The following is a 13,593-nucleotide window of genomic DNA, read 5'->3' as shown; positions in this document are numbered from 1 at the left end:
GTACGCCCCGTAACCTCGACATTCCCTGGTCCCTCGGTCTTCCCTGTCGATCAATTAAAAATAGCGGTCAATCTTTAAAAAAAAAATGATGACGATCACAATAAGACCCTCCGCCATTTTGAATTGATTAACAGAGAAAACCCTGGGGACAATTTGTATTCCCAGAAGTCGCAGCTCAATTGCTACCCTGGGTACCAGAGCCTCCAGACTTCTTTCGTCCACTGACGCTAAGCCACAAAAAGCTGAGACGAGGTCACGGCATTTTGGCTGAGCGTCACCAGACAAGAGAAGTCCAGAGAGGCTCTGGTACCCAGGGTACTCAATTGCCCCAACGTCAGAACTCTGTGTACCCTGGTGAATTCCGACCTGCTAACACTAGGAGACCGCAGGTTTTGAACTCACTTGTACTAGATACATGTCTAACCCCCGAGAGGAGAAACAAGTTAGCAAGCTAAGGGAGCAGTCATGGGTAGGAGGGGGGGGGGGGCTACTATGTTGGATGGGAGCGATTTTTTATACTCAGATTTGGGGAAGGGCCTCAAATTTTAATTCGTGGCTTATGGGAGCGGCTAAGTTTTTAACAGATATTCTGATCCGTTTCTTAGCCTTCTTAAAGTCTGGGTTGATTGGATGTTCATTCAAACATAACAGAAATAGTATTTTAGATTGGCTCCAGTCGTATAACAAAAGTCTTTTCAGAGCTCCTCTATTTCCCAGTCAAGCGCCGAAAAAAATTATTTAGAAACATTTGCCTTTTTCATTGTTTATTTTTTGTCTCAGATTTTATATGTTTTGTCGCTTATAATAATATATTTTGTATACCACTTAAAATAGCCCTTACGTTCAATGGCAAATTAACTGGTTCTTGTAAAAATCTTTGTTTAGATACATTTTTCAATAGGCAGAATTAGCCCTAACCCTACGAGAGAGATACCCTTTACCAGTGGGTAACTAGTAATTTAACGTGCATCCGGTTTCAAAATTATACCACACAGGCAGGATAGGTAACTGGCTGATGCTAATTTATTCTATAGAATCCCGTTAGGTCTTTCTATAACCACCGTATAACCTAAATCGTTTTGTTTGCATGCAAATTTGGACACTGTGCGCACTGGTGTATGGAGTTTCGTTGAACATGGCTGACGCTGAGTTCGAAGTTGCATGATAACATCCCAACAGCAGAAACTGAGAAAAAGAATTATCCTTTCAGGCATTTGAAGCAGCTATGGAGACAAAAGATAAAGTTGTGGTAGGTAATAAGACACGATAATTTGTCCCGCCGTGTCCCGTGAAGGAGGAGGACGTGTGTTTTACTGAGAGGACGCAAAACAGAAAACTTTATATTTAAACTTTGTTTCGTTGTCGGCTAAAACTCATTTCTACCGTTAGATATTTTTATTGACTCTCTCTCTTTCGTTCGAGTTGTAGTTTTAGATAGTTTGTTCCGCGCTGTTAGCCACAACTCTTCTCAAGATTGTTCGAAATTGTGCGATATTGACAAAGTATACACAAAAGAATATAATACTCTCTTGACATAATTCTGACACAGTAAAACTGGATATCCTCTATCAGTAATCTTAAAACAGGCGAACATTTATATAGCGTTTATCCGGGGGACCATAAAAAAAGTGTGGTTATAGGGTTTGGATAGTGAAGTTCTCGTTTTTATTAAAGCTTCTCTGAAGAATTTAAGATCAGGACCATCTAAAATGTCCGTTATACATACGTTATATACTGATGGAAGGGGAAAAGTAGTTTAAGCACAGTAAACACACCATGCCCTAGCTTTGTAGGGTATATACTTGCCAAATGTCACGTTTCACGAATCCCGGCCACAAATTCACGGATCACGGTCTCAATTTCCCGACCTTTGTTGAGCCTGCGATGTATGCGGTTACACGCTTGAGGTGGATGTCGGGGTCGGGTTGTTGTGTGTAAATATTTTATTTCTTACACTTCTTTGACTCTGGAAGCCTCTGATTTAATACCAAACCAGCAAAATGGTAGGCATAAAGACTTTCGTTACGTTTCTTTAGAGAATCATCACGTTTATCATTAAAACACGGTGTGAATGTGTAGATTTTGGTCCTCTGGGAATTACGTGTCTAGTTGAACGTCTACGTATAATTGTGTGTTTTCTGTTCACAGGACCACGTTAACGTCCAGCAGTTCAAAAGTTTGTCACGGAAAGATGCATTCGAGCGAATGGAAACAGAGATCAACAAGCTCATTGAATTCGCACCGGCGCCACAGAAAGATGTGTGTAATAAATTTATACTTAATAGATTTCTTATTGTTTTACTGAATTCTTGCTAAATCCCTATCCCCCTCCTAAAATAGCTCCAGCGATGCAAATATTATTTTTAATTGATGAACATTCCTGATTTTGGGAATCATGTGGGTTATATTTATTACTATTTTTTTTTTTACATATATCTTAACTAGTGGATTTTTAATTACTTTTTTGTGTACTTACAAATATCTTAGGCCCTGGTCAAACTAGGCACAAGTTGCCTGTAACATATTATCCTTGCACATGTTTCCTTGATGTTTCCCAGTTTGGCCGCCACAGAAACATTGTTGCATGCCACAAAGTTTGTTTTCAGGACACAAGCTTGTGGAACATGTTCCCGATGTTTCGTGACCATTTGGCCACACTCTAAAACTGATCTTGTACTTATTGATTACAGGAACTTTTAAAATCATGATTTAAAAATGTCTTGTTGAGAGACCTTTTTTGATTGACTGACGTCAAGATTTGTATGCACTTGATGGGGTTCTCTTGCTCTCTTAATAACCATTACCATAAACAAACATTGTGGTGCTTTTACCACTGAGTGCCATTTTGAAAAAAAATATCATCAGCGGCATATATGTCACATATATCCTTCTTGCTATACAACTGGCATATAAAGTGTTGCATATGTATATGTCTGACGTACATCCAAATATATGTGAAAGATATGCAGCTATATGTAGCATAAATGGCAAATATATGTCTGTTTTGCAAGGGAGATACAGATAATGAATCGGCAATACATTTAAATTTTCCTGAGTCACAAATATGTATCATGAGCTTGCTGCCTTTTATCAATCAAATATAGCATAAACTTGAATTTAATAGCCTATATTAATCGTACACTTATCTTACAGTAAGTCACACCTGAAAATAGGGATTTTTTTTTTTTTTTCTGCCTTAGCTTGCTTCAAAAGAAATGAACAACTTCAAGGGCTTGTTTAAGAGGTACCTACAAGAGACTGGGCCTTCTGTCGTCTGGGAAAAGATCCATCCACCTCCCAAAGGATTGGTAAGATAATTATTCCAAAAATATTCCTGAAATGTGGGAATTATTCCCATCCCTGTCCAATTACAGTATTCATGCCTCTACAACACCACACTAACTGTTGAAACGTAACATCAATCTAATCTATGGTGATTGTGTGAGCTAGGTGGGTCAACTCCAGATTTACTCACTGGAGAGATAAACAAAGGATTTGTAATTACAAGGGATGATTTCCACCTTGAGCTAAGAAATAAGCAATAAAAAAACTGCCTACTTTCACTGGGAGCTTGCTGTGGAATTTCAACAATTCCATGTCTTCCATGTCATTCATGATCATTAAAAATGATGCAATCCCAAATCTAAAGTGAGGTTTTAAATTTTGATTAAAAATTGATGTTGCCCATCTCTACTCATGAGTTGAAAAGCAAACCTAAATGTTTTGTTTTAAGGGGGTACAGATTGTAAAATTGTGTTTGTAGCTTAAACAGGGCTTCTGGAATTACGCGAAAAAAAACTCAAAATTACGCGCTAAATTACGCCGGAAATAAATCATTACGCGCCAAATTACGCGGGATTTTGCAATACATTTTTCTTTAAAAATCAAAATTTTGCGGGATTTTTTACTGAATTACACGCTAAATTACACGGAATATCAACTGTTACGCCCAAACTACATTTTGTACCGAAGGAAAGCACAAAATAACTTGAAAAGGTTAATCTTAGGCAAGTTTTCATTGGCTGCTAGCCACCAGCCAATTTAAAAACTAGATATTTTATTAGTCCTAGGCCTTTCTCGGTTTAGCAAAGAACGCCTAGTTTTATTTGTTTTTCGAAATTCAGTTCGAATTATCGCACTCTTACGAAAAAATATATTTCTTTTTTACAAGAAATAGAGGTAAGAACCCTAAAAGAACACATCAGCTGTGCACTTAAGGTTACGGAACAGTATCGTGTGGATAGAAATACGGAAAATACGATTTTTACATTAACTGAGTCCCTACATTAAATACTACCATAATCCTGGAATAATATTTATGGTAGCGATTATATTTTAGAAAATATAAGATAAAAACGTTTTTAGGAGAATTATAACCATGACACATTTTGCGTTATAATCTTTTACTCCTATTTTCATTAGACTCGAATTTGCCGAGCAATCGGCGCTCATGCTCACACTTCGGTTACTCTGTTCTGCAATTTTCGATCATTTTTAGTTTTTTTAGTATCATGCCTCGCAAAAGGAAGAATCCTTGGGAAGGTAGAAAAGCCAATGTATAAACCCAGTGGCAGTTCTGGTAATATCTTATCATATGCGTAGGTTTTCCTAGTTTTTGTCGGTTTTCCTCGTTTTTGTCGGTTTTCCACTCTCGCACGTAGATATTCACGTAGATACTCTAAGAATTTCTCTCGAATTCCTCAAGAATCTACACAAAACACAAATAAGACGATAACGCACTATTCAAACGGGCTGATTTTGTCCTGTGAAGATCTACATTGACCCAATAGCAGCCATTTAATTTAGTAGGTTTCAGTTTTCGCTTCCTCCGGATTGAGATCCTTAGCTTCTCCCTTCTTCCCACGTAATTGGCGTTTTTCTTTGCCAATGTCTACGATTGCCTAGTTTTTTGCAAAAGCGCGCATGTAACACTTGATAAGCCTTCTTGCGTTTTCTTCGGAAACGCAACACAGCAGTGGTCGAACCCTATTGTCTAACGTGCGTGTCCCGATTAGGTGTGAAGTGTTATAATCCGGAAAAGGGATTAAGCATCAAGGAATCTTTAGAAGCGCATAATGGCAAAACAAAAACTCGACCAAAACATGCTAAACTTTTGAATTTATGTACCATATAGATTGCTTGGAATTGCATAAAATTTGGCAGGTCGATAGAGCAATACCTCGCTAACAAAAGTGTGTGTACAGCCATTAAAATTCTAAATCCATCGAAAGTTATCGGAATTTGATCGCCAGATATGGCTAAAATTTGCATACTGTAACTGTGAAATATAATTACTTTTAAATGAAACTAGATATCAAAAATCGAAGACACACTATTGTTAACAAGCATGTGCTGATTGAAATAAGACATTTGGCGTCAGTTTTCACTCAGGGGGTATGGTACCTAAATTCTTGCAAAGACACCTATATCGTTTTAGGTTTTACTGCCATTTATTAAAAATGTTTTCTTTAAAGCAATAAATAACAAACATAGGTAGATTCTTCATTTTGTAATGATTATATTCATACCTCGTTTGTATAGTTTGGATAAATTGTGCGCGCGTAATCATTTTTTTCCGGGACCATGTCGCAAAACTGTTCCGTAACCTTAAATGTTTCGTCTTTCAAAATTTAGCCAAATTACGCGGGATTACGTGGAAATTTGTGGATTACGCGGATTACGCGGAAAAAGCCAAATTACGCGCTTCCACACAAGCGCGTAATTCCAGAAGCCCTGCTTAAAGCTGTTAATGGTTTTTCTGTGTCCAGGTTGTGAATTATGATGAGGTATCCCATGCTGAGCCTGCCGATATCAAGGCAGCGCTGGATAAGCTCGTGGTCATCAAGTTGAATGGTGGACTTGGTACCACCATGGGCCTTGTTGGGCCCAAGAGTCTGATATCTGTCACTCAGGAACTGACCTTTCTTGATCTCAACATTCAACAAATTGAGGTGAACATTTACAGTTGAGCCTCTATTAAGCCGTCAACCTCTAAAGTAAAGCTTTGCCCCAAGCCTGACCGCTTAATACAGGTTCAAGGGTATATCATCAAGGAATGTAGCCTAACCTGGATCCACCATACAGGAGTTCCAAGAAGGGGAGTCAAAGCAAGGGTTTCTAAAAAGCGGGGCAGATTCATTGTTCTCCCCTGGATTTCCTTATATTGTTATTTTTATGCTAAATATCTGAAAAAAGGGGGGGAGGGGCCTGCACTACCCACCCCTAGAACTGCCCCTGATAAACTTGCCCATGTGTTGGAAGACCTTTCGTTGTATGCTTTATAATCTGATTATACCAATAGCGTATTTAGTGTATTTCTCTACAACTTAGCCGTATTTTGTTTTCTCTGTAAACAGCTAACAAGAGTAGATCCTAGAATTTTCAAAGGGGGCTTACCACTTGAAGGGGTGAAAGGGGTAAGCCATGTCCCTCATTGTAGTATTTTATTTTGTATTATAGCATTTGAACAACAAGTATGGCTCAAATGTACCCCTGGTTCTCATGAACTCCTTTAACACCCACGAAGAAACAGTCAAGACACTTCGCAAATATGGAGCTGTGAATGTTAGAATCCACTGTTTCAACCAGAGTGGCCACCCTAGAATAGCTACCGAGTCTCTACTCCCTCTGGCTTCAACCTACGATAAGAACCCAAACAGGTACTGATTATTACTAGGGTTTTTATTTTGTAGGACTTGCTTATTCCAAGTAAAATCCTTGGGAAGAAACTTGGTCTATTACATTTTTAAAAGAGGTGCTATTGAGCTTCTTCCTGATTTGTTATTGTTGTTTGAGCTTGGGTGAGTTAGCAAAATGTTTAGACTCAAGCTATGATAAGTCAGTGTCCCATCATATATGTATATATATGATGACAGGGTCCAGGAAAAGCACACAATTTTTATCAATAATGAACATAAAAATATTTAAACAGAAATTGACCTTGAATAATATACTGCCTAAAAATAAATACACAAGTTGTCACAATGCTACCACTCATCACCATGAAAACGATATATTCATATTTTTTTCCTACTTGACATTAAAAAATCCACATGAAGTTTTCTATGTTACAACGAAAATCATGAAAAAAAAATCCCTCTGACACCCCTCCCCCATCATTCTTAAATTTTAGTCATCATTCATTTGGAGTGCCTTTTTTAACCTAATTTTTATTGTGTTGTCTTAGCTGGTACCCTCCTGGGCATGGTGACATATATGAGTCATTCTACAATTCTGGCCTCCTTCAGAAGTTTATTGACGAAGGAAAGGAGTACATGTTTGTTGCCAACATTGACAACTTGGGAGCAACAGTTGATTTACGTATCCCTTGAAAACATTTGGGTAAAAAAATAAGTAGGCTTGTATGATGTGTTTTTGTAAAACCCTAGTCAGACATACCTTAGTTGTCATTCATTTATTCAATATCAGAAGAGGATTATGTACAAAAATGAATTAACACAAGGAAACATAGTCTTAATGTAACAAAGCTTCCCCACTCACAAACACTTAATAGAAAACTAGAATGCCAAAAATTGCAGCTCTTTTGTGCTTTTTTCAATATCATTCTTTTGCAACTTAATGTAAGTTTATTTGACCCAGAGATGTCCCTATAAAGATGACAACATTCTTTATTCTTCTCCACCCCCTTTCCTTTTTGAATGACATTATTGGCCCTTGTTAGATGATGCTAGGACGATGTTAACTCACCATTATAAAGTAAGGTAGTTTAACAAGTTCACCGAGAACATATCTTTCCTTGACTAGTAATCCTTAGACATACTAAACTACCTTCTAAGTGAGTCTAGAAAGGCACCGTGTGAGTTTGTCATGGAGGTTACTGATAAGACAAGAGCTGATGTCAAGGTACATTTAATGATGTGGTTTGTATTGTTTTTCCTTTTGGAGAGGGAGGGGGGTCTACAGAAATTTTGGCTTTGCTATGAAAAACAGTTTTGGGGTGGACCAGGTAAGAAATAGAGGAAAGGATATATCCATAATGATAGAAAATTAAGAAATTTGGCCCAAATCAGGGGTTCAATCATATCAAAAGTAAATGCTTGCTTAGGAATATCAATGATTTTGTTGAAGATCAAGGGGGTCAAATCTTCCCCACCCTTCCCTTGGGCAAATGTTTAAAAAAAATTACCCCATGCCATATTTCTTTTGTAATCTCTCCTTTGCTATGGTTCCTCATGTTTCAGAAACTCATGGATCCACTCCTGGGATTTTACACCGCTTTTTCAAACAAAAATGGACGCCTCTTTTAGTGTCAAACATTTATATGCCTCAGCACACCCTTACCCTTAATTTCCACTTCAGCAGTATGTCTTTGTTCTATGTCAGGGAGGCACACTCATTGAATATGACAACAGACTCCGACTACTTGAGATTGCACAAGTTCCCAAGCAGCATGTAAGTTATCAAATGTTCCTGACACAATTGTTGATATTATTGATTATATTATGCTAAATGCAATAATCATCGACTTTTAGGTTGATGAATTCAAGTCAGTGAGCAAATTTAGGTAAGCTGGTCTGCTTAGAAAGCTGAATTTATTAGATGTCACTTGGAGATCAAAGGCTTAGCCAAGATTTCGCTAGGTGTACAGTAGAATCTGAACCACATAATGGTCTTTTGAAGGGTACTTGCAGCTGTCAACTCTCCCGCATTAAGTGGAAGTCTCAAGAGTTTGAACCTTTTCTTGAAAATGTATTTTCTTGAAAATATCCAATCATACACTTACTGTGTATGGGGAAGGGGAGGGGGGTACACCCCTCCCCCTTTTATGAGCAAAAGACTGATATCTGTAGAGCCAGGGGTTATACAAAGTATTGTACTCCTCCTGTACTTCTCTCTCATTTTATTTTGTTTTTGAAGGATTTTCAACACCAATAATTTATGGGTGAATCTGAAGGCTGTGAAACGCCTTGTTGAAAAACAGGCCATGGACATGGAAATCATTGTCAATAAAAAGGTTTGTGGATGTCTTTGCAACTATTTATACACTTTTCAAAAAAAGGAGAATACTTCATTTCAGCGATAGTAACTTGACCTAAATGACCACATTTTGTTGTTGGTATTTTCATGCTAGAATAAGTTGTATTCTTTTACCAGACATTAGATGATGGTGTGAGGATCATACAGCTAGAGACTGCTGTAGGGGCTGCAATGAAGAACTTTGAAGGGGCTGTTGGTATGTGTCTCACCCAATTATGTTGCTATTCACCTTTGTTGGTATGTGTCTCACCCAATTATGTTGCTATTCACCTTTGTTGGTATGTGTCTCACCCAATTATGTTGCTATTCACCTTTGTTGGTATGTGTCTCACCCAATTATGTTGCTATTCACCTTTGTTGGTATGTGTCTCACCCAATTATGTTGCTATTCACCTTTGTTGGTATGTGTCTCACCCACCCTTGTGGTTCGTCCTTTCCTTTCAATGATCCTAGCTATTGCTATTTTGCCTTTTATTTCAAAGATACTAGCTGGTTTCTCCTTTCCTGTCAAAGGTGCCTACTTTTACTGGTTTTCTCTCAATCATGTTAACTATTACTAGTCTGTTCTTTTCTAGTCAGTGATGTTGACCATAGCTGGTTTGTCCTTTCAAAGGTATCAATGTTCCTCGTCGCCGTTTCCTGCCGGTAAAGAAGACCTCTGACCTATTATTGGTGAAGTCCAACCTTTACCACATGAGCCATGGAGTCCTTATCATGAGTCCGCTCAGACAGTTCCCTTCCGTCCCCCTGGTCCAGCTTGGATCTTTCTTTAAAAAGGTGAGATTGGCAGTTAGAATCTAAAAGGTGTCATATTTATCCCACAATCAAGTCCACTAGGATCAGAATAATGAGTCAACATTTTTTTACACAGGGGGGAGGGGGTACTGGCAGGGTAGCCAACAACAATAATAACAACAAAAAGTTCATTTGTCAAATTTTTCAGAGGAGAGCTCTTTCATTGTGGTTTCATCTGTGCCACCCACACTCCCTCCCAATTATTACATTCATTACTCAAATTAGGGTTCAAAATAGCGGCCAGCTGTTTTCTGGTATTTGCGGCTCTTTTTTTCTGTATTCCCCTCTCATATTTTGACTATGCAGGCTTTTTTTCCCACCAAAATCTACAAAGCCGGCAAAATATAGCAGATTTAAAAATATATGTTTTTTGAACCCTGCAAATCTACCTTCTTTTTGTCTTCTAAGTGTCAATGGCTTCTGCCACATTGACTGGATTCTAAAAGATTAGGTTTTTAGTGGTAGTCTTAAACTTTGACATAACATGCACTCTTTAACATTTACAGGTGAATGACTTTCGTGATCGCTTTGAGACCATCCCAGACCTGCTTGAACTGGACCATCTGACTGTCTCTGGCGATGTCACATTTGGCAAGGGGGTCATTCTCAAGGTATGTACCACTATAAAAAATGAGATTCTTCAATTATTTTTTGTCACAATTTTCATTTTAATGTACAGATAATGCATTTGAAAAAAAGAAATGTTTACTGTTTTTGTCTTGTAAAGAGCATGACTGTCATTCTTTAATATTTTTGTCTTGTTTAGGGCACAGTGATCATAATCGCTAACCATGGTGACAGGATAGACATCCCTGCCGGTGCAATACTTGAGAACAAGATTGTGTCAGGCAACCTTCGCATCCTGGAGCATTAACAACCAACATTAAAAGATGACCCTTCTACCCCACCCCAAAAGATTACCCTCCTACTCCATCTGAAAAATGACCCCTCCACCCTGACTCAGAAGATGACCCCTGTATCCCCCCCCCCAAAAGATGATCCCTCTACACCACCTCAAAAAGTGACCCGTCTACCCCATCCGAAAAACAACCACTCTACCCAAACCCAAAATATGTCTCCTCTATCCAATCAAAAAAATTACCCCTCTACCCCTCCCAAAAAAATACCATTCTACCAAACCTAATAGATGGCTCCTCTACCCAATCCAAAAAAATTACCCCTCTACCCCACCCAAAAAATGACCTCTCTACCTAGCCCCAAAAGATGACTCCATCCCAACAAATTATATGACACAAGATATGACAGATGACAGATGATATAACAAGGATATAACAGTTACTTCTCTCAATGTTTGATGAGTTTTAACTTTGATTTAAAAAAGAGCATTAGGTTTTAATCAGCGACTTTGAATCTTTATCTAAACAAAAAATTAATAGTACTTATATATCAGGAGAAGTGTATTGGGTGTTTATTGGGTTATTTGGACTTTTGACACGTCAGGTGATCATATTTGTCAACTTTTATGGTTGCAAATTAACAAAATTGTTAGGTGCGTGATGATTTTAGACTTAATTTTTTTTCCTTAAATGTTTTTTTGGATTTTACTTTTACGTGTGTGCTGCAACAGTGACAGCCAAGTTCTGGTTATACTTTGTATAAGAGTAATAAATAAGTAAATAGATATGTAAATGTAAAAACAGAAATAAACATAATTTTTAGCAAATATATATTCTTTTTTTTAGGGGGGGGGATAAGTACCCTCTCCTCATGCCCCACCCCATTTCCTTATATTTTATGATGGTGCCCCAACATTAAAATTATATAATGATACTTCCCCTATCTCCTTATATTTTATGATGGTGCCCCACCATTTAAAATATATAATGGTACTTCCCCTATTTCCTTATATTTTATGATGGTGCCCCACCATTTAAAATATATAATGGTACTTCCCCTATTTCCTTATATTTTATAATGATGCCCCACCATTTAAAATATATAATGGTACTTCCCCTATTTCCTTATATTTTATGATGGTGCCCCACCATTTAAAATATATAATGGCACTCTCCCTATTTCCTTATATTTTATGATGGCGACCCATCATTCAAAATATATAATGGTACTCCCCCATTTCCTTATATTTTATGATGGTGCCTCAAGTATATAATGGTACTCCCCCCATTTCCTTATATTTTATGATGGTGCCCCACCATTTAAAATATATAATGGTACTTCCCCTATTTTCTTATATTTTATGATGGTGCCCCAAGTATATAATGACACTTCCCCCATTTCCTTATATTTTATGATGGTGCCCCACCATTTAAAATATATAATGGTACTTCCCCTATTTCCTTATATTTTATGATGGTGCCCCACCATTTAAAATATATAATGGCACTCTCCCTATTTCCTTATATTTTATGATGGTGCCCCACCATTTAAAATATATAATGGTACTTCCCCTATTTCCTTGTATTTTATGATGGTACCCCACCATTTAAAATATATAATGGCACTCTCCCTATTTCCTTATATTTTATGATGGTGCCCCACCATTTAAAATATATAATGGTACTTCCCCTATTTCCTTATATTTTATGATGGTGCCCCACCATTTAAAATATATAATGGTACTTCCCCTATTTCCTTATATTTTATGATGGTGCCCCACCATTTAAAATATATAATGGTACTTCCCCTATTTCCTTATATTTTATGATGGCGACCCATCATTTAAAATATATAATGGTACTCCCCCATTTCCTTATATTTTATGATGGTGCCTCAAGTATATAATGGTACTCCCCCCATTTCCTTATATTTTATGATGGTGCCCCACCATTTAAAATATATAATGGTACTTCCCCTATTTCCTTATATTTTATGATGGTGCCCCAAGTATATAATGACACTTCCCCCATTTCCTTATATTTTATGATGGTGCCCCACCATTTAAAATATATAATGGTACTTCCCCTATTTCCTTATATTTTATGATGGTGCCCCACCATTTAAAATATATAATGGCACTCTCCCTATTTCCTTATATTTTATGATGGTGCCCCACCATTTAAAATATATAATGGTACTTCCCCTATTTCCTTGTATTTTATGATGGTACCCCACCATTTAAAATATATAATGGCACTCTCCCTATTTCCTTATATTTTATGATGGTGCCCCACCATTTAAAATATATAATGGCACTCTCCCTATTTCCATATATTTTATGATGGTGCCCCACCATTTAAAATATATAATGGTACTTCCCTTATTTCCTTATATTTTATGATGGTGCCCCACCATTTAAAATATATAATGGTACTTCCCCTATTTCCTTATATTTTATGATGGTGCCCCACCATTTAAAATATATAATGGTACTTCCCCTATTTCCTTATATTTTATGATGGTGCCCCACCATTTAAAATATATAATGGTACTTCCCCTATTTCCTTATATTTTATGATGGCGACCCATCATTTAAAATATATAATGGTACTCCCCCATTTCCTTATATTTTATGATGGTGCCTCAAGTATATAATGGTACTCCCCCCATTTCCTTATATTTTATGATGGTGCCCCACCATTTAAAATATATAATGGTACTTCCCCTATTTCCTTATATTTTATGATGGTGCCCCAAGTATATAATGACACTTCCCCCATTTCCTTATATTTTATGATGGTGCCCCACCATTTAAAATATATAATGGTACTTCCCCTATTTCCTTATATTTTATGATGGTGCCCCACCATTTAAAATATATAATGGCACTCTCCCTATTTCCTTATATTTTATGATGGTGCCCCACCATTTAAAATATATAAT

At 37.2% G+C, this 13,593-nt stretch overlaps 1 protein-coding gene across 2 annotated transcripts; it reads left to right on the top strand.

The window, feature by feature from the left end:
* The first annotated feature begins 1,082 nt into the window (after nucleotides 1-1,082).
* LOC5520817 (UTP--glucose-1-phosphate uridylyltransferase) lies at nucleotides 1,083-11,476 on the top strand. 2 transcript variants are annotated; one of them, XM_001640593.3, is made up of 14 exons: nucleotides 1,083-1,249; nucleotides 2,149-2,259; nucleotides 3,201-3,308; nucleotides 5,769-5,951; nucleotides 6,460-6,659; nucleotides 7,187-7,320; nucleotides 7,775-7,863; nucleotides 8,344-8,412; nucleotides 8,493-8,524; nucleotides 8,878-8,974; nucleotides 9,115-9,193; nucleotides 9,611-9,774; nucleotides 10,299-10,403; nucleotides 10,559-11,476. In XM_001640593.3, the coding sequence occupies exons 1-14, from the start codon at nucleotides 1,226-1,228 to the stop codon at nucleotides 10,664-10,666; spliced, it is 1,503 nt and encodes a 500-aa protein (XP_001640643.1). In that variant the 5' UTR covers nucleotides 1,083-1,225; the 3' UTR covers nucleotides 10,667-11,476. The 2 variants fall into 2 exon arrangements, with proteins under 2 accessions (XP_001640643.1, XP_032221634.1); XM_032365743.2 differs by lacking the exon at nucleotides 1,083-1,249 and adding an exon at nucleotides 1,875-2,003.
* Nucleotides 11,477-13,593: the final 2,117 nt, after the last annotated feature.

The sequence above is a fragment of the Nematostella vectensis genome, chromosome 7 (genome assembly GCF_932526225.1).
Source record: "Nematostella vectensis chromosome 7, jaNemVect1.1, whole genome shotgun sequence".
Lineage (NCBI taxonomy): Eukaryota > Metazoa > Cnidaria > Anthozoa > Actiniaria > Edwardsiidae > Nematostella > Nematostella vectensis.
The sequence above is the reverse complement of the archived record's forward strand: the minus strand, read 5'-3'. Positions and strand labels throughout refer to the sequence as shown.

Coding starts and splice junctions, on each gene's coding strand:
- LOC5520817 (XM_001640593.3), top strand. CDS start 1,226: ATGGAGACAAAAGATAAAGTTGTG. Junction 1,250..2,148: donor AGACAAAAGATAAAGTTGTG/GTAGGTAATAAG, acceptor TTCTGTTCACAG/GACCACGTTAACGTCCAGCA. Junction 2,260..3,200: donor CACCGGCGCCACAGAAAGAT/GTGTGTAATAAA, acceptor TTTCTGCCTTAG/CTTGCTTCAAAAGAAATGAA.